The 20,366-nt window shown below is 38.0% G+C and overlaps 1 protein-coding gene across 2 annotated transcripts in view; it reads right to left on the bottom strand.

Annotated features, from left to right (window-relative positions):
* The window catches only part of si:dkeyp-23e4.3 (rho GTPase-activating protein 7), a 121,796-nt gene extending 114,413 nt beyond the window's left edge, over positions 1-7,383 (bottom strand). For both annotated transcript variants that reach the window (XM_038295821.1, XM_038295822.1), the window contains exon 1: positions 7,136-7,383. In XM_038295821.1, coding sequence (XP_038151749.1) covers positions 7,136-7,256 — 121 coding nt within the window. In that variant the 5' untranslated portion in view covers positions 7,257-7,383. The remainder of the gene's footprint in view (positions 1-7,135) is intronic.
* Positions 7,384-20,366: the final 12,983 nt, after the last annotated feature.

Genomic DNA, 20,366 nt, shown 5'->3' with positions numbered 1-20,366 from the left:
GGTCTCTATTGATAGTAGCAGGATTTCTCTATTCCTTTTCACTTCTGGAAAGTTTTTTCTCTCCACTTTTCAAATCATAAGATTTGTAAAATAAAAGAACTTTCACATAAGGAAATCCCCTGAGTACGATATATGATGTGAAAGGAATGACAGGAGAGAAAGGAAAAACAGAGACAGCAAGCTGTGATGAAAGGTAGAAAAAATATTAAAATGTAGCGGATAGTAAAGGAGAGTAGAGAACAAAAAGACAGAACCGTAAAGAGGAAAGGAGGGATGGCATGTGGTTCCAGTGATCAGGATGAGGTAATACTGCTGATGAAATCCAGACAACGATGAAGGCAGGCATACAACCAATGAGACGGAGTCAAGGGGAAACCTTATGAAATTCAGAATAAAGGCAGTAAAAAAGAATATGAACATTTATGTTTTTTGAAAAAAAAAATAAATAAAATAAGATTTTTATTTACATGTCAAACCTTAACTGAGTCTGGGCATAATGAAGCAAATCCAGCACCAAATGCCATCCTCAATGGCTAACTGACACCATGCAGGTATATGCAGTGATGGAGCCCTCTGCTAACTGTTTAGTATGGAGTGATACCACAATGTGGCTACAATGTCTGATGTAAATGCTTGTCAGGATCAAATAATTCTGAATGAGGCAATCTCAAGCTGACCTGAACACGCACAACCCACTTCAAAGTATTTATTTTTTGAGGGGCTAAACAGGATGGCAGAATATTTCTCCACGAGGGAAAACTTCAAGTCAAATAAGGTATGACACCTAAAAGTTCAGCCTTGGGTCTATATGGAATTATGTCTTCAGGGAGGGAATAATTGTTAATTGCATTTCAAGTAAAGCTTGTGAATATGTGCATGAATATGACAAAATCTCTGAGTCAGTGGCTCCACCAGAGGGTAGCCATGGCCACCCTGTGCAATGCCCTGGCCACCCCACTCACCAGTGCAAATTTTAGTAGCATCAGTTTAGTATTTCATCCCATTATGCACAGCCAGCAACGTAACATTAAAAATCACACAATAAACCAAGATATGAGTAGGTGTTTACTTAATGTCTTTATGGTAAATGGCCTGTACTTACATAGCGCTTTTTCAAGTCAGGAGACTTGACCAAAGAGCTTTACACTACATTCAGTCATTCATGCACTCCAAAATTTTTAGTGGCCCCATCTGGCCATGAAACATTTCCAGAGGTGCCGCTGCCCTGAGTTGCTCCTAACTGGCAAAATAGATGGGTTTTTTTTTTTTCTCAACTTCCATGTTTGGAAGCTGTAGCTTGTTCACTCACACATGGACTTCCTCACGTCTTTCTGCAGCTCAGAGCTAGATAACACAAACAAACCAGTCATTTAGCCTGCTTCCTTTTTATGCAGCACATTCATTTACCACCCAGGATGTGAAATCTGAAAAAAATCTTACCACATCTGTAGTGAAAACGTTTCATAAGGGAATCAAACCAAAAGCAGCTGGGTCAGGGCCTGTAAGATGTACCGGTATTACCCCCCATTTTTGCCTTTAATACACATTATTATCACCCAGTTTTATGTTGCAGATTTCATCTAAAACATGTGGTGCCTCTCAGGCTTTCTTTGGCAGTAGAAATTACAGATAAAATTTTGTCTTTCTACAAACAACAGCTTCATTACATTCTTATTTGGATTTGGTCAGCTGAGTTCCTCCCTTTATCTGAATCTGGGCGAGCCTTTGGATATCTGGGACTCACATCACCCTTTTTATTGATCCAGGGCCCTTTAGGGTGAGTCTGGGAAAGCCCACAACTGCTATTGAACATATTTTCCTTCTGAAGAAGCTTTGTAAATCCTTTATCCACAAGCATGCCCATGTACACATACAAGGGGGGTTTGGTTCCAGGTGTTTAAGAATACACAGGAATACTAAAAACTAAGCTGCAGCCACAGATATACACTATGTGCAGCATTATTAGGCAAGTTGTATTTTTGAGGATTATTTTTATTATTGGACCACAATTGTGTTCTCAATCAACCCAAAAGACTCCTTAATTTCAAAGTTTCATTTTTTGGGAGTTGATTTGTTTTTTTTTAGATTTGGCCATTTTATGAGGATGTCTGTGTGCGCAGGTAAATATTACTGTGCAGCTTCTGCAATTATTTTGTATTTGTTTCTGTAATTCTGAATATATTTTTGAATAAAAAAAAAAAAAATGTTTTTACAATGGCTTTAATAGTTTAGAAAATGCATGGGGAGTAATATATCCAAGATAGAGAAAATGAAATGCAGTTGGCAACTCTCCAAGAAATCTTTTTTTTCTTTTCTTGTACACTCTGAAAAAATTATTTTTTTTTCAGAACAGTTAGTTAAAATACTCCAAACAAAAGCTTTTCTCAAACATCCCAGCCTGCATATCTGTATGTCAGTAGTGTCCCACCACAGCTGCAAGCATGGATAAATTAAAACTTCATCCCTTTTCCTTAGAACAATGTGTAACAGTGCCTTTAGTAATACACCAACACATGTTATCAAGTCTTTACAGATTAATAGCATTTGCATCACGAAAGGATCACAAAGATACCAGTTTCTTAACATACCACTCGACTTACATGTGGCCGTCTCCTGTTTTGATGGCATTGTTTCCTACTTTGCTACCTTTCCTGGGGAGCTTTGAGTCACCTCTGCTACATAGAAATGTGGAGATACAAAAAAAAAAAAAAAACATACGTAGAGCAAAAATAGTTACTGTATGATCTTCTGATGTGCTTCCATGCCTCTTCTATTCTTTGTTGGTGAATTGATAGACACTTTACTGTGAATGGGACTTTGAAAATTAATAAAATAAATTAAAACATGATTGTTACTTGCTCTTACCATTGTTTCAAAGTGGTCATCTCTATTGACGTAACATTTTAAAAAGTTATTAGTACAACATTGGACATCAAAATATTTGCAAATATTCTTAAAATTCAGAAATATAAAATCCTTGATTTTTTCAGACCACTCAGCTTTAAAAAAAATCCTCTATTCTGGGTTTAATTACCGCTTTGCACCTCGCAGATAATTTCTGCAGACTGTTGCGATGGTGATCTATTTTTTAGCATGAGGAAAAGGTTTAGAAAGCCCATCTGGCCCATGTTGTGTTTTGAAGAGTTTATGGTTAGAATAGATGGCCATTTATGGATTGTTAGTTTAAAAATTAGCAGATATTAAAATAGGCTGATTAAGTGGACTATATTTAGATATTTAAACATATTTGGTCCTGAGCAGGACTGTTAATTTATCTAAACAAAAAAAAAGGTCTAATTCCAATATATGTATTAAGAATGCAGACTGGGAAACTGAATCCCAGTTTGCAAGGAAGTCAATGCAGTCTCCAAGGCAATGGTGATATCAGTTAGTCAGAGGTAGACTTTGTCAAAAGAGACAACCAACCACACCTTAAGTGATTTTAGCAACTTACTGAACAAAATGACTAAAAATAACAGTTTGTCAGTTCTTTCCAGTTTCATTTTACAAAGTTGCATCTTGTCCAAACTGTGCTCTAGCTGCTGCATTCAGCCTAAATCCTGCTTAATGCTTATCATTGTAATATATGCCAAAATAATTTAATGAAGTGAATATGCCACCAATGTTATTATTAAAATTATCAAATGGGCTTTAGGTTACTTTAGTCCTGTAGCAATGATTCATGTGTTATTATTGAACAACTTCAACTGAGTGAAGCTCTGCCTAATGAAAACAGACAGTGGTTGCTTTGTAAACACCAACAGTAAAGAAGAAAAAATCCTTTGAAATTTTGTATTTTTTTGTCAAACAATGAAACCTGGAATTCTGGTTTCATACACAAACTCCTCTACAACAAAAATGTTTTGTTAAAAGAACAGCCCGTTGGTCACATAGCAAAACATTTAGACATAAGGAAGAACCATTGCTAAAGTTCAACCTATCTAGACTATTTTATTATGATGAAAAAGAGAGATTAAAGTGATTTTGAATGAGGCAGAGTTGTTTGTGCCAGATGGGTTGGTCTTAGTCTGATGATCTACTGGGATTTTTCGCTCAGAACCATTTCCCAGTATTACAGTGGGTTTTTGTGACAAACATGAAATAATCAGTACATCTTGACTGTGAGGACAAAAATGTGCCCTTGCGACAGATGAGAAAATGCAGACTGGTTTGAGATGACGGCAAGTAGCTTAAATAACCATCAGGTATAAATAGAATGCCACCTCTAAATGCAAAACATATTGAATCCTGAAACAGGTGAGTCTCAGAAGCAGAAGGACCACACCAGGTGCCATCTTTAAGAATCAAAAGCAGGATATGGAGGCAACAATTCAATCTCATGTGACTTTGGCCATTTTCATGCACATTGCTGGTTTATCTTTGTCTCAGCAGTGGATTCGTTTTTTTTTTATTGTTTAGGTTTCTTTTTGTAAAGAAATTGGTTTCTTTGATATGGCAGTGAGTTCACTGTCCTTGAGAAGAGCATACTGCAGTATTTAAATGTTTCTATTATGCCAAAAATGACCCAAATCAGAGAAATATTTCTCAATGCCATAGACTCAATGCAGTTAGTCTAACCCAATGATAGCCAAATTTACCTGGTAATGTAGCTGCTGAGTCTGTGTCAACTGACTGAAGTTTGGTAATGTGAGCAAGATGCATATTTCTAAACATTGCAAAATGAAACTAAAAGAAAAGTACTGTATATCTTTAAGTCTAGCAAGATGCAAAAAAAACTTGTCTCAGAAAAGTTCTCTGCAGTTTCCTTACCACAAATCTGAAACACCAGCAAGGCATTTACCTTAAAGTTGGCTCAAAACCTGCTTCGTGCTTACAGTGATGAAACCTTACCAGAGACCTCCTGAGTAACCCAATGTTCATGAGAAAATCATCCCATGATTCCTGGAAGCGAAAGCCCACAGACTTCCATTCTTTAGGTAATTCTCAGAATCCAAACTTGGAGAAAACGTTGTTATTCAGCGAGACATTAAATAAACTTCCATCACAGCTACAGCTCAAAGGTGTGGTTCTTTTGGAATCATTTTACCACAGTGAAAAGACAGAAGCAAAGGTCAACCTTAATGACAAAAACTAAATCTATAAACACTTTTAAGAATATCTGAAAGGAGGATTCTACTAAACCAACAAAGCAGTGACACCACTAAAGAGTGAAAGAAAAACAATTGATGTGAGGATTTCATTTCTCAAATACAAGACAATTTTACAACTGACAAACTAAGAAACGGCTCAAGGAAAACATTTTACTTTGTTCTAATATAATAGGCTACACCTGATTGTTGCCACGGCAATGATATTAGAGACATAATTGTCCCTCTGTGTCACTCTATGAGCGTTTATATGGAAATTAACACTCTGGAAAAACTACAAGACTTTTGAAATGGTTTTGTTTAGACAATGGAAGATTTTTGGTGTGTATCTATGGTGTGTATTAAATGCATATCTGCACAATAAAGGGAAAGGTTGTGTAATATCTTTGAAAAAAATATTAACACAAAAAAACAATTTAAAACAAATTTTCCACATTATTCACATGCTGTTGCTCACTTGAAATTTAACGAACGATTCTGAACGCCAACGAGGACAGTGCTTTCCCTTCTCTACGCCATCAAAATAGGAGGAGATTCTATCTGTGAACCAGGTTTAAGTTAACATGGCGGACATTTTACCAAGGGAGTAAAAGTGCTGTATTTACTCTGGAAAGCCCAACGATGGCACATGAAAGCCCATCAAATCTTCTAGAAATGCTTTTAGTTCACAGAATCCAGAAGCTTTGGAGGTGAATCACCTGGACGAAAGAGGTAAGGCAAAGTGAGCCTTTACAGCTTACAAGCAACAGGAAAGCTGAGCAAATGGGCAGGCAGAAAGAGCACCAGGGCTGCACAGAGGCATTAGGCAGTGCCCCCCTCTGGAGCTAAGGGAAGAGATAAGAACAAGAAGCCGGGCAGATAGAGCAATAGAGACGGTCAACTGCAGTGGCAGGTTGGGACAAGCTCCAAGAAAATCACTTTTTAAAAACCCACCCAAAAATCTCCAAAGAACATTCCTTAATCTTTCCCAACAATCCATACCCCTATCTCAACAATAACTTTTCTATCTTTTTCCATCTCCTCAGCACTTCTTTACTCTACATCAGAACATCATCCAGTTCCTGATTACATTGACATCAAATTTCAGATTCAGTTTTGCATCACAAAAAGTTTGTTCCTTGGTATCGCTTTGCCTATGAATATTCTTTTACAAAAGGATAACAAACGATTTGTTCTGTTTGCATCAATAGAGTTTAGTGTGAAAGAACTGTGAGAGTCCTAAAGGCTTCAGAGTATAGCAGTTCAACAACCCAGAAGCCACCAATACTTTAGACAAATAAAATCTACCAAAAGCAGAAACAAAGTCTAAATGTCAAACACTTTAGAGACACCACAGAGTTCAACCTGCAGTCCAAATGAAGACCTTTCAAGAATTTGGGGTTCTCTTTAAAATATCCAACATCTCCTTTGTTATCAGCTATGCACAATCCCCCATGAGCAGGCCCTGATCTAAGGAGCTTAGACACCTGCCAGGAACATGCTTTTAGAGAAGCTTTTTTACAAGATGATTAGACAAATGTTTTGATTGTTCTACCAGTTCTAGAACTTTTCTCGATCTCTGATATTTCTTCTGGGCTTGAAGGTACCAGTTAAAACATTTTTAGACAGTTACTGAGAAGAGCTATAATCAGACAACTGTGGAGATAAAAAAAAAGCATAAAAGTGTTTAACTAGAGTAACTCAACTTTCCAGGCAATTTAAGTGCAACAAGTAACACTAACTTGGTAATAGTTGCTCATATATTTAGGATTTTGACTACTGCAGCGTGGTAAACACCCACTACAACATGCACATTTTGGTAGAATAACTGATTTATGAATTTGAACCATATCTCTTAGATTTAGAGATAGATTATCACATGTTTCAGGTATTGATTTACTTCTTGTTTATGTAGAGTTTAGAGGAAACACATTTTAGACATGAAGCAGACATTCTGAGTGGAGAATGTAATTCTCTTATGCAAAAAAAGTAAAAGAAGCACACTGAGCTGCTTCCAGTAAACATTCCACTCTTGCATCAAGACTCACCCCACAGTCGCCTCTCCCTCACACTCCTCCAGAAAACGTCCCGAGCCTTGTTGGTGGAATCCTTCACATGCTCACTGAGGGATCTCCTCAGTCGGGTTTTAATAGCCAAGGTTTGAGCCATATTCCACAAACTAAAGCATCACATGACACTCCAAGATACAAACTTCCAAGACATTAGAAAAGCACCGGCTCCGTCCTGTCCTATCAAGAGGCTGCACTAGACTTCAGGGTGAAGCAAAACAGAGGAGGAAGACGAGCAGGCAGAGGGGCTGACACTTGATGCAAAAAGCCTGCATGCAATTTGTGAAACAGCACTTCTCCTTTCTTTACACCCTCCCTCCTTTCCTCCTTACAGCTGCCGAACTGGACTGTTATGTGTCTGTTTTGCTGCTTTTATGAGGACTAGGTTAGCTGGTCCAAATCTAAAAACAAATATTAAGTGAGAGTAAACCAATATGCAAAGACCTGGAAGGAAATGATAACTAAGTCAATTAAATGAAGCATTTAGCAAAACTGAATTCCAAGCAGTTGGTTTGGACTTTAGTCTAATGTTGCTTCACCAAGGTTTATAAAGTTTGTAAGGGTCCAACACACTTTCAGTTGGACTGAGGCCTAACTTTGGCTGGGCAATTGCAACAACTTTTTTTTTTAAAAATACACTTTATAATGATTTATTTCTAAAGTCATCATCGAAGTTAACATAATTATTATTTATTTTTTATATTTATTTAATCAAAGCCTCTGAAACACATTTTAGACATGAAGCAGACATTCTGAGTGGAGAATGTAATTCTCTTATGCAAAAAAAGTAAAAGAAGCACACTGAGCTGCTTCCAGTAAACATTCCACTCTTGCATCAAGACTCACCCCACAGTCGCCTCTCCCTCACACTCCTCCAGAAAACGTCCCGAGCCTTGTTGGTGGAATCCTTCACATGCTCACTGAGGGATCTCCTCAGTCGGGTTTTAATAGCCAAGGTTTGAGCCATATTCCACAAACTAAAGCATCACATGACACTCCAAGATACAAACTTCCAAGACATTAGAAAAGCACCGGCTCCGTCCTGTCCTATCAAGAGGCTGCACTAGACTTCAGGGTGAAGCAAAACAGAGGAGGAAGACGAGCAGGCAGAGGGGCTGACACTTGATGCAAAAAGCCTGCATGCAATTTGTGAAACAGCACTTCTCCTTTCTTTACACCCTCCCTCCTTTCCTCCTTACAGCTGCCGAACTGGACTGTTATGTGTCTGTTTTGCTGCTTTTATGAGGACTAGGTTAGCTGGTCCAAATCTAAAAACAAATATTAAGTGAGAGTAAACCAATATGCAAAGACCTGGAAGGAAATGATAACTAAGTCAATTAAATGAAGCATTTAGCAAAACTGAATTCCAAGCAGTTGGTTTGGACTTTAGTCTAATGTTGCTTCACCAAGGTTTATAAAGTTTGTAAGGGTCCAACACACTTTCAGTTGGACTGAGGCCTAACTTTGGCTGGGCAATTGCAACAACTTTTTTTTTTTAAAATACACTTTATAATGATTTATTTCTAAAGTCATCATCGAAGTTAACATAATTATTATTTATTTTTTATATTTATTTAATCAAAGCCTCTGTGCCAGTCTGGGACACTGTCTTCTTTATGAAGTACACTATATTGCCAAAAGTATTTGCTCACCTGCCTTGACTCACATATGAGCTTAAGTGACATCCCGTTCCTAATCCATAGGGTTCAATATGACGTCGGTCCACCCTTTGCAGCTAGAACAGCTTCAACTCTTCTGGGAAGGCTGTCCACAAGGTTTAGGAGTGTGTTTATGGGAATTTTTGACCATTCTTCCAGAAGCGCATTTGTGAGGTCGCACACTGATGTTGGACGAGAAGGCCTGGCTCTCAGTCTCCGCTCTAATTCATCCCAAAGGTGTTCTATCGGGTTGAGGTCAGGACTCTGTGCAGGCCAGTCAAGTTCATCCACACCAGACTCTGTCATCCATGTCTTTATGGACCTTGCTTTGTGCACTGGTGCACAGTCATGTTGGAAGAGGAAGGGGCCAGCTCCAAACTGTTCCCACAAAGTTGGGAGCATGGAATTGTCCAAAATGTCTTGGTATGCTGAAGCATTCAGAGTTCCTTTCACTGGAACTAAGGGGCCAAGCCCAGCTCCTGAAAAACAACCTCACACCATAATCCCCCCTCCACCAAACTTTACACTTGGCACAATGCAGTCAGACAAGTACCGTTCTCCTGGCAACCGCCAAACCCAGACCCGTCCATCAGATTGCCAGATGGAGAAGCGCGATTCGTCACTCCAGAGAACGCGTCTCCACTGCTCTAGAGTCCAGTGGCGGCGTGCTTTACACCACCGCATCCGACGCTTTGCATTGCACTTGGTGATGTATGGCTTGGATGCAGCTGCTCGACCATGGAAACCCATTCCATGAAGCTCTCTGCGCACTGTTCTTGAGCTAATCTGAAGGCCACATGAAGTTTGGAGGTCTGTAGTGATTGACTCTGCAGAAAGTTGGCGACCTCTTCGCACTATGCGCGTCAGCATCCGCTGACCCCGCTCCGTCAGTTTACGTGGCCTACCACTTCGTGGCTGAGTTGCTGTCGTTCCCAAACACTTCCATTTTCTTATAATACAGCTGACAGTTGACTGTGGAATATTTAGGAGCGAGGAAATTTCACGACTGGATTTGTTGCACAGGTGGCATCCTATCACAGTTCCACGCTGGAATTCACTGAGCTCCTGAGAGCGACCCATTCTTTCACAAATGTTTGTAAAAACAGTCTGCATGCCTAGGTGCTTGAATTTATACACCTGTGGCCATGGAAGTGATTGGAACACCTGATTCCAATAATTTGGATGGGTGAGCAAATACTTTTGGCAATATAGTGTACCTCAAGGATTGATTTTAGAGACCTTTCTTTCTAGCCTCTCTTAATTCTAATTGGAACCCATTACTACAGTGATTTGTTTTGTCTTTTGGGCTTTGATGCCGACATCCACATCTAAGGCTACAGCAGGTAAATGCAGCCCAAATCTGCCCATTAGGGACTGATATTTGAATTTTTCAGTGTAAACTGCCCAGTTCTGATGTTTTCACCTGAACCTCTCCTAGATTTGAGCCATAGGTGGTACTAAAGCGGATTAGTACCAGAGATTTTCTTTAATGTCTGCATGAAATGTAACATTTCATTAAAGCTCCTGCCAAACAGACTTTTCTACAGCAGTAGCATTTTCTGCTCCATTAATTGACATGGTAAACCCTCATGCTCTCTCTTTATACCCTTCCCTTATCTTGTTATCAGGTCAAAATATTTCTGGATTAACAATAAGAGTGAAGACAATTTTAAGAATCCAAACTTTTTTAAACATTTTTAGTCAATACTTTTCATAACCAGTGCTCTGCTCTGTGATGTCTACATTCCCCTTCTGTGCATATGAAAGCTGTGGGATTATGAACTGTTAAGGAAAACTGCTGGGCATTTGATTAGTATCAGAAATAATAATGCAAAAATAAAAAAAAATAATGTTTAGCCAAAAACAACCTACTGTACCCACTGCTATCAGAAGATGGACACACTAGTGTCTATAGACTAAATGTGTCCATATAATGGATGGTCATGTTCAGGAAAAATTTTCTGTTAGGCTGTAGGTTTGAATAATGTAATGTTGATTGGAGAGGATGAGCATAAACCAAGGCCAGATCCTAAAGAGACCGAGAGTGTGTGAAGCTCTGCTAAGTATATTTATTCTGTGTGTGTTTGCGTGGGAAGTTATAGGTTTTGGCCAGCCACAAGAAAGGAAATTACATCTATTCTGAGTTAAGGGACTCCAGCAGAACACATGCCGTGTGCGCACACACAAAAAACAACAACAAATGCTCACAATACAAACAAAATCAAAATCTTTTGACGGAGAGCAATCCTGCAGTTTGACACATATGTTTTAGACCTCTGTCTGTATATAAGCTAAATCAAGGTATTTAAGCTTAGTGATGGGAGACTACTGGTTACAGATCATTTTAAGGCAGAGAAAATTCAGAGTTAAATTTATTGATAATAAATTCTGAACAACTAAAGAACCTGCTGGATTAAGCAGGTTATATTATAAAGTAGATAAAGATCATCGTGTGAAGATATGTCTAATCTCCTTATCTATGTGGCTGTAGTTACAGAATAGTATTGTTTAACCTCTTAAACCAGGGGTGTCAAACTGGTTCCAGAAAGGGCCGAGTGGCTGCAGGTTTTCTTTCCAACCAAGCAATAGCACACCAGACTCCTATCTTCTCATCAAGTGAGTCCAATCTGAACATGATGACATTATGAAATGACTGGAGTCTGGTGTGCTATTGCTTGGTTGGAAAGAAAACCTGCAGCCACTCGGCCCTTTCTGGAACCAGTTTGACACCCCTGTCTTAAACAATGGGTTAACAGAGGTTTCAGTCTCTTAAACTCTGCCATAAGCTAGAAGTATTGAAAGAAAGAGAAAGGTAAGTCTAAAAAAGAATTCATCAATTTCTTTAAGGTTCTTTACTGGTATTTCTGGTGCCGTTCGTAGCGGCTGAAAATTAATGTTAAATTTTATTTAGATTGGTGGTAACAACTTGTATTGTCATTTTGTATACACAGAGTATGGTATGTACAAAACAAAAATTCAGAATGCGGAAAATTTGCTATTTCAAACTGGATTTAGACCTCATCTTTTTTTCGCAGTTTGAATCACAGAGGGAGCATTAGAGCTCAACACTATTGTTGTAGGACCTGTAATGTCCACCTTTGGTCCACATTCAAATCAATCTGTTAGAGCTGTAGCATCACCATAGCGAGGTGTCACAGACAACAAAAATGTTTAATAATTTAAATTTAGTTTTTGTCGAGCCCCTATTAGGATCAATTTCTATGGATGAATTAAAAATACTAAGATTTTCTGTACTGATCCAGATGTAGTGGGTACATACAAAGCAAATGTAAAATGCTGGATAAGTAGAACAAGTATGAGGAGGTGAGACAAATTTCCGCCAAAGTAACCAGATGTGAGACAAGATGTGGCTGTTGGAGGAAATCTCAGCAGTAAAAAACATCTTATCACAGCCATCTTCATTAATGCAAACACTTCCTGTGCTGGGAATAACTTTAAATAAACACTGGAGGTCTTGGCTGTTGGGAATCATAGAAAGAAAATGGAGGGATATAAGACTGCCAAGAATCTAACATTAAAACGTTATATAGGGAGGGAATTAAGAAATTTTAAACAAAACCACTGAAATCTCATCTAAAGTATACTTTTTAAACAAATATATATCAGACATGTAACCAATAACAAAAAAAATTAAATGACGTTAGTTGATTTATAAAGCATAGTTTCACTTTGGCACTTGCTGGTTGTGAATAGCATAGTTTTTCTAGAATGATCTTCAGAAAAAAAGAGACTCCAGTCTTAAAATAAAACCCAAAATATGAAAGAGGTGAACCTAGTGGAGCTTTTTCTTTCTTCCAAACCCCCCTGCTGACCTGTTTCACCACTATCAACTACTATAGAGCATATGGAGGCATGCAGTCATTCCTTCTGTCAATTTATTTGGTTATGAAAGCAAAGTTACATAGAGTCCTAATTTGTACATGTAGGTAGATGCTTGGAGACAATTTTGTCTGCAGTATGAGTCATACCATAGGCCAAGTGATTTACTTGGTTTATTTCTTGACTTTGCTGAATAATAAACACAGAACTTCCTCACATCCTGTAAATAAAATCAGATATTTATATTACAAAAAAAAACAACAAAGCAAAAGAACTACGACAAAAGAAACACCTGATGTGTTATAAAAAACCCAAATATCACATTTTATAAATAAATGCAAGGTTTATATTTAAAACAGTTTATTTAATTTAGTTTTTCCTCCCTGGTGGGTTTAGTTTCCTTAATAATACAGCCCTGCTTTATTCCCTCTGCTCTCTCATATGTCAGTTTAATGATCACAGAGCAGCTGTTATCTCTATCAACATGCAGTACGTGAGCAGCTTAAATGGTTTGAACTTTTCTCTTGGTCACCTGGGAGCAAATTTTGACCAGAATTGTTTTCAGCGCACTTCCTTGCAGTGCCATTATACTGGTTTCCACTCTAATGACAGCATTGCTTTCAGGCTGCATTTTAGCCAAGGAATTTAAATAAAATGAGTCAGGTTGATTTTTGTTAAACTGTAAAATAAATATTAGATGCAGTGATTATTATTATTTTTTTCAGAAAACTGTCACACTCTCTTAGAAACTATTTTACATATCAAACAAATATATAATTCTGAAATCAGCAGTGGACAGATAAACAAATTGTTAAAGTACACATTACAGGTCTGGATACATACCAAATCACATCAATAATTAGAGCATTGCTGATCTATGAATGAGGAAATGCACACAGTTTTATTTTTGGTAGTGATGACAGAAATATTGTGTTTGAGAGATGGAATCAGTTAAAACAATGGACCTGGGACCATCTGTTTTTGTAAGCTTGAAAAAGCTGGGAATGACTTAATATGCAGCTGAATGAGCAATTCGGTCTGCAGAAAGAATCACTGGGGCTGATCTTTCCTCCATCCAGGACTTGTCCAGGTCTAGGGTCTGAACAAAGATCACTCACATCTCTACAGATCCCACACATTCTGGATACAACCTATTAAATAATTTGTCTTCAGGTCACTGCAGAGTATTATTTGCTTAAACCGGCCACCACAGAGTCGGTCATTTTTGTAAAAACTTTACAGTCAGAGTACCCTTAAAATTTTTAATCGAGTTAATTACTCTACAGGGTTGGAAAATGAATTAATCAAAATGAATTGCGTGGCAAATGAAAACCATTTATCGACAAAATAAACTTTTTCAATTCAAAAACCCTTTTTTTCTCTTCTGTTACCAAATAAATAATTAAATAAGGACAACAATGCATATATTTATTGTTCTTAATCTATTAAGGTTAGTGAAACATAAAATTGGTTGTACTGTAGCCCTCATAGTTTTAAAAAGCCCAATAGTTTATGCAATTTCTTTGAAAAACCACTTCTATTGAAGTGTGAACAGTACATGAACATGACTTATAGCACAATTCCTTCCAATAAATATGGTCCAAAAACATATATAGCAACAAGACAGACAAACAGAAAATTACAATATTTTTTCTGTTTATTAGTGACAGAAATATGACTGTTGTGCTGTGGATAAAGCATTGTATTTAGGAGCTTAACAATTGCTATCCAGTGTGCAGTATTTATTGCAAATAAAACATTTACCACTAAGGCTACTTTTTTCCTTAGCCAGTTACACAAATGTTTCCATGTTCCTGGTCCCAGTTCCTTCCTAACTGCCAGCACTATTCGGATACTTGTATGGCGCTTATTATGACGGCAGCAGAGAAACCACTGCCATAGCTTAGGTGTTAATATCGATTTGTTGAATTCGGTTCAAGCCATGGCCTGTGACTGAAACTCCATCCTCACCTCTATATAGAGGTTACATCATTTTAGGAGTGTTAAAAAGTCTGGTGCAACTTTCCCACAGTTCACCTTGAAAAGTAGTGAACATCCATGGTTACTAGATGAGCAAATATACTTTGCAAGATCTTTCCTCATAAAGCATCATTTGATTTGTTTTTGTGGCCGGAGAACAAAGATGGTGCAGGCAATTTGCGGGGAGCTGGAGTCACGCAAACAACGGGGAGCGAAAAGTAGTGATCATCTGTCCGACTGGTCAATTGAATGAGTGCACTTTAAAGTCCACCGTATAGGCCACACTATATAGTGATAGAGGGGTTAGAGGTTAGCGTGGCCGTTTTGACACAGCAACAGTTTTTAGTACAAAGGTTACTGCTTGGGATTTTAGTATGTAGAAAACATAATTATTTGTACAAAGTTCTTTAACATGATAGAATGTTGCTAATTAGTTAAGTAATTAATCAAAATCAACAGGAAAAGTCCTGGTCATTATATATATATATATATATATATATATATATATATATATATATATATATATATATATATATATATATATATATATATATACACACACACACATACTATACACACACATATACATATATATGCTATACACACACACACACACACACATATATATACTAAAGGTGTTCATAAAAGCTTTGTTTACCAATGAAAGTTGAGCAAGGCAGTTGAGAGTTTCTGTGTTATTAGTAAAACATATTATTAAAATGCTGACCACCATCATAACAACAAGTACCGTATTTTCACGACTATAAGGCGCACTTAAACGTCTTTTTTTTCCCTCAAAATGTGCGGTGCGCCCTATGGTGCGGTGCGCCCTATGTGTGTTGTAACTGCGACTTTTGAGACCACCTCATTGAGGAGATGATGAAAGAGTGGCTGAATGTAAGGAGACCAGGTGTTTTTTTTCCACTCATCACCATTAATCTGTGACTCCATGCGTGCCCATCTCACAGCTGATGTGAAAAACATGGGGAAACAAATTAACGCTGTGCTCGCTGTTCAACCGCTCGACATCGGTGTGAACCGGACCCAGCAGGTGCAGCAGAAGCAGCGAGTTTACATGCAAAGTCAATGGTTGACGCGCGTATAGGTGCAGCAAAAGGTCCCGCAGCGCGTTTTGGTGCAGCACGTCGGGAGCGTTTAAGCATCTGATGCACCGCCAACGCGCTGCTGCTGCTCAGATGGAAAAATTGAAGTTTTGCTGCTGGACGCGCCGCATCAACCAATCAGAGAAGCTGATCTGGGAGCTGGCAGCGAGACAGACACAGCGCTCTGATGACATATGATATTAACGCAAATGAAAAGGCTGGGTGGATGGATGAAGAGATGATGAAAGCGTGGCTGAGACAGGTGTATGTGAGAAGACTAGGTGGTTTTTTCCACGCATCACCATTGCTGCGTGCCCATCTCACAGCCGATGTGAAAAAAAGATGAATCAAATGAACGCTGTGCTCGCCGTTATCCCGGGGGTCTGACAAAGGAACTTCAACCGCTCGACATCGGTGTGGAGCGGCCGTTCACAGTAAGGCTGCGAGCGGCGTGGGAGCGATGGATGACAGACGGAGACCACAGTTTCAGGATAAATGGAAGGCAGCGCCGGGCAAGTTACGCCACCGTTTGCGGATGGATTGTAGATGGACTAACGTGTCTGCTGGCTCTGTTGTTCAAGCTTTCGCAAAAGCCGGCATTATTTCTGAGGAGCTGCGCTGCACGGAAAGTGACTCTGACAGCGAAGAAGGGGAAACTGGCATGTCTGATTTAGCGCAGCTGTTTTATTCAGAGGAATGCTGAGGATAACAGAGGATGATGACTTTGATGGGTTTGATTAATACTTTGTAATAAATACATGAATAAAGCACAATCATACTCAGTTTTGCTCCCGCTCTATTTTTCTACCTGAAAACTTAATTCAACAGCAGCCTCTGAGCGCGTCTCCTCCTCTTCACCGCGGTGGCTGGCAGGTGTTTTTTCATCTAAATAATCTAAATCTTGCAGCTATATTTGCTGTGATCAGTGGGAATAAATAAGTATAAATATGTTTTTAAGTGAGAAAGGCCACCTGAAAACTTAATAATTGCAGTCAGTTCATCCAGATTATCTATTTCTGTCGGAGGCGCTCAGACCCCCACATACCAGCGGTGCACCGACAGTAGAAATCCTTTCGTTCACCGCGGCTGCTGGCAGGTGTTTTTCATCTAAATAATTTTAGCTGCAGGCACCAGGATACCGGTAATAAAAGCGAACATATTCCGTCGGCAGGTTTCAGGATTTTAAGTTAATTTAGGAGTGATCACAGCGCTGTGTCATCTGCGATGTCTCTGTCTCACGGCCAGCTGCCAGGTTTGATTAATACTTTGTAATAAATACATGAATAAAGCACAGTCATACTCAGTTTTGCCCCCGCTGTATTTTTAAATACGCAGTAGAGGTATTTAAAGGTAGTAGAGGACATGCACCTGTATATAAAAAACGCGCCCTATAGTCCGGTGCGCCTTATGTGTGTGTTAAATACAGAAATGGGACACATAACTGAGAGTGCGCCTTTTAGTCCGGTGCGCCTTATGGTCGTGAAAATACGGTAAGAAAAATATTGGATGTGTCTGAAATGATGGATTTGCTCAAATTCCTTTTTTTTTTTTAAGCTGAAAATATAAGAGTTGAGTCAGTATGGTGTGAAAAAGTTGGATATGAGTTAAATATGGGCAAAAAGAGTGGATTTTGGTGACATTTCTCTGCTATGTGGAGGTAGCCTAATTTGTTGTAGTTCTCGTTTTACTGTGAAAATATTAGAGGATTGTTTTTCTCAGAGCTGTTCAAAGTTTCAGTTTACCTCCAAAAATGATGAGTTATAGGGACTAAAAATAAGTGAACAAGCAGCAAACATCCAAAGAAAATAGAGTTAAAATTATATAATGTGAACACGCTACTATCAAAGTTTAAGGAATATACTTCTGATCAAGGTCTTAAAAATTACAATTCTAACACCCAAAAATAGCCTGCAAACTATGATAGACATGGAAAGTTGCAGCCCCTATAAAACATTTCTAATAACAGTTTTATCCACTTAAAATTGCAAAACCGAAAAAAATATATGTTTCATAAATCCTGAGATATTACCTTCTAATTCAGATACATTGAAGACAAAGTTCCATATTCATAGAATAAACACTCCTGCCCATCATCAGTCCTCTAATGTAGGCCCCTCACCAAGACACTGACACCTCAATACTCTCCAACACTGCTAGGTTAATAAAGTCAAGTCTAAGTCTAAGTCTAAGTCTAAGTCTAAGGTTTACTTTTACAACAAACTTTCCCCTCCTGTCTCCTGCTTTCATTTCTACAGCCGTTAGCCTCAGGTGTTTAGAAACAACCCTAACCCTCCATAGGCAGCATTCAACATCAGATTCCTGCACACTTTAAATGTCTTCCAAGAACTTCTCACAGGGCTATAAAAATACCAGTTATAGTAAGTAACCTCTGACACCCTAACCTCCTACACATTCCTCTCTGCTGGGAGGACAGTGAGGAATATCAAGACATCTTCAACCATGTTTGCTAAAATTCCAAACAAGACCTGAGTTACTTACATTGCCAGCATTTTCTAAAAGCAGGTGATTACAGGTGCTTGGTTCCAGGTATTCAGAGATTCACTTCGATACAGAAAGCCCACATTCATATCTTCAGGTAACACAGAGTACATGTCAGACTTAATAATACTACTTCAGCAATAGTTTCAAGGTGTTGCTTTATTGTATGTCTCGTAACATGTCTTTCGGTTGTGCTGTTCTTTTTTCATCTCGTTGCAGGTGATGAAGCAGACTGAAAATGTTTTGTCATTGTCTCCTTTCTATCTCCTCTTTCTTTTATCTTTTCTCTTCTTTTTTTCTTTTTCTTCTGTTTTTCTGCTATATTTACATTGTAGTGTCCATATAAACTGTAAAACTCCCTGCATAATTATAATAAAACAATTTATATGCATGAAACAAGTGGAGCAATATGGCAATTGCCATACTGCTACACTTGTGAAAGTAAAATCTGTTGGGCTCTTTTTGGCATCAAGACAATTATTCTTATTGCCACATTGCCAGACAGGACACTGTAAAAAAATAAAAATAAAAGCAGGTGATTAAATAGAAGCAAGCTGCATGGTGTTTTGGAATGACTGAGTGAAGAGCACAAACTGTTTCCATACAGGTGTGCAGCGAGCAGGTCAAACCTTATGACTCTGACTAGTAGAAATGCAGCTCCAAGATGGATTTAAATCCATACTCAAAGTAGACCAGCAAATTAAATATTTAAAATCAGCAAAACAAGAGAAAGTCACACACAGCAACAAAAAAATCCAATCAACAATGTTGTATATATGTTGAGTCAAAGAAATACAAAAAGAACAAAATATACCAAATTTACTATAAGACACCTGAAATGTATAGAAAGTTACAAGGACAAAATGCACACAAACACATCTTTTTATAATTAACTGTTTAACATATTAATCTGGAACATGCCTCTGCTATTGATTCATACAGTATGCAAAAAGCTCTTATTTACAAAAAATACTTACATTTCCCTGGATACTTGATTACTTTTACACATTTATCCTGATAGGCACTAGCCCCACCAGGAGCCTGAAAGGACTAAGCAGGAGAGGATGGATGGATGCTGCTAGTGTGACATTTGGCGGCTGCCCATGTTTCCCATATCAGAAACCACCAATGTTTCTGATAGTAAAGGATTACAATGGTATATAGTGGACCATTTCCTTAGCATCACTCATGAACAGGATATTTGTAATGTTTGCAGTATTCCGGAGATGAAAGAAGGAAATTCCAGAAACTTCTTTTGTATGGGATTTAAATGACAGCTCCTGCTCAAATATAAAAACAATTTTTTTACCATATTATCTAAGCTCGATTTAATCCAATCCAGATGAAGTGACTGACTAATCAGCTTCTTCTTCGGAAACACAGAAGAAGAAACTGATTTAGAGTCAAAAGACTCTAAACAGTCTTCAGAGACGACAGTTTAAACACCAAAAAAGACGTCTGCAATGTATAATATAGCATAATTTGTTAAAATGAAGATTCCCAATTATCTGTTTATTCAAATTAAATTGAATTTTTACAAAAATCAAAAATATTTTCTCTTTAGAAGAATATTCTCTATTTTTCACCCATACCAGTCAAAGCTAGTAGAGTATTCAGGTACATGAAGTTTTTAATCAGGTATCATCTCACCACTGAAATAATCTTTTTCCCCCCTTTTAAAACCATTAGAAAGCATCATGAGTTTCCTCAGCATATCAGCAGAGCTAGATCACTGCAGGACACACAGTGATGTGAAAAGTTTAGGTCTGCATTTTTTTTTTAAATCAAAATCATATTTCATTGATCTTTTCTGATACTGTAAATCTCTATAAAACAGAACTTTTGTTTGTCAAGTATTTGAAATATACTGCAATATTATAAATTTAAGGATTTTTTTTTTATCTGATTACCTTTTTTATATAACTTAGTAAAATAAAGATTTACAGTACGATGATTGAGATCTGGCTCACCCTGGATAGAATGGTCCTGGAATCAGATTTTAATCCTTTAAATCTGCTGCACATGTGTTTGGACTCTATATCAGCCTGAGGCTCTGAAGTGCTTTAACAATCTGCTCCAGGTTGCTTTTCACTGGACCTGAGGGAAAGGATACTTATTTCAAAAATTCTC

Source organism: Cyprinodon tularosa, unplaced genomic scaffold (genome assembly GCF_016077235.1).
Source record: "Cyprinodon tularosa strain WSP-4 unplaced genomic scaffold, ASM1607723v1 ctg36, whole genome shotgun sequence".
Classification (NCBI taxonomy): Eukaryota; Metazoa; Chordata; class Actinopteri; order Cyprinodontiformes; family Cyprinodontidae; genus Cyprinodon; species Cyprinodon tularosa.
The sequence above is the reverse complement of the archived record's forward strand: the minus strand, read 5'-3'. Positions and strand labels throughout refer to the sequence as shown.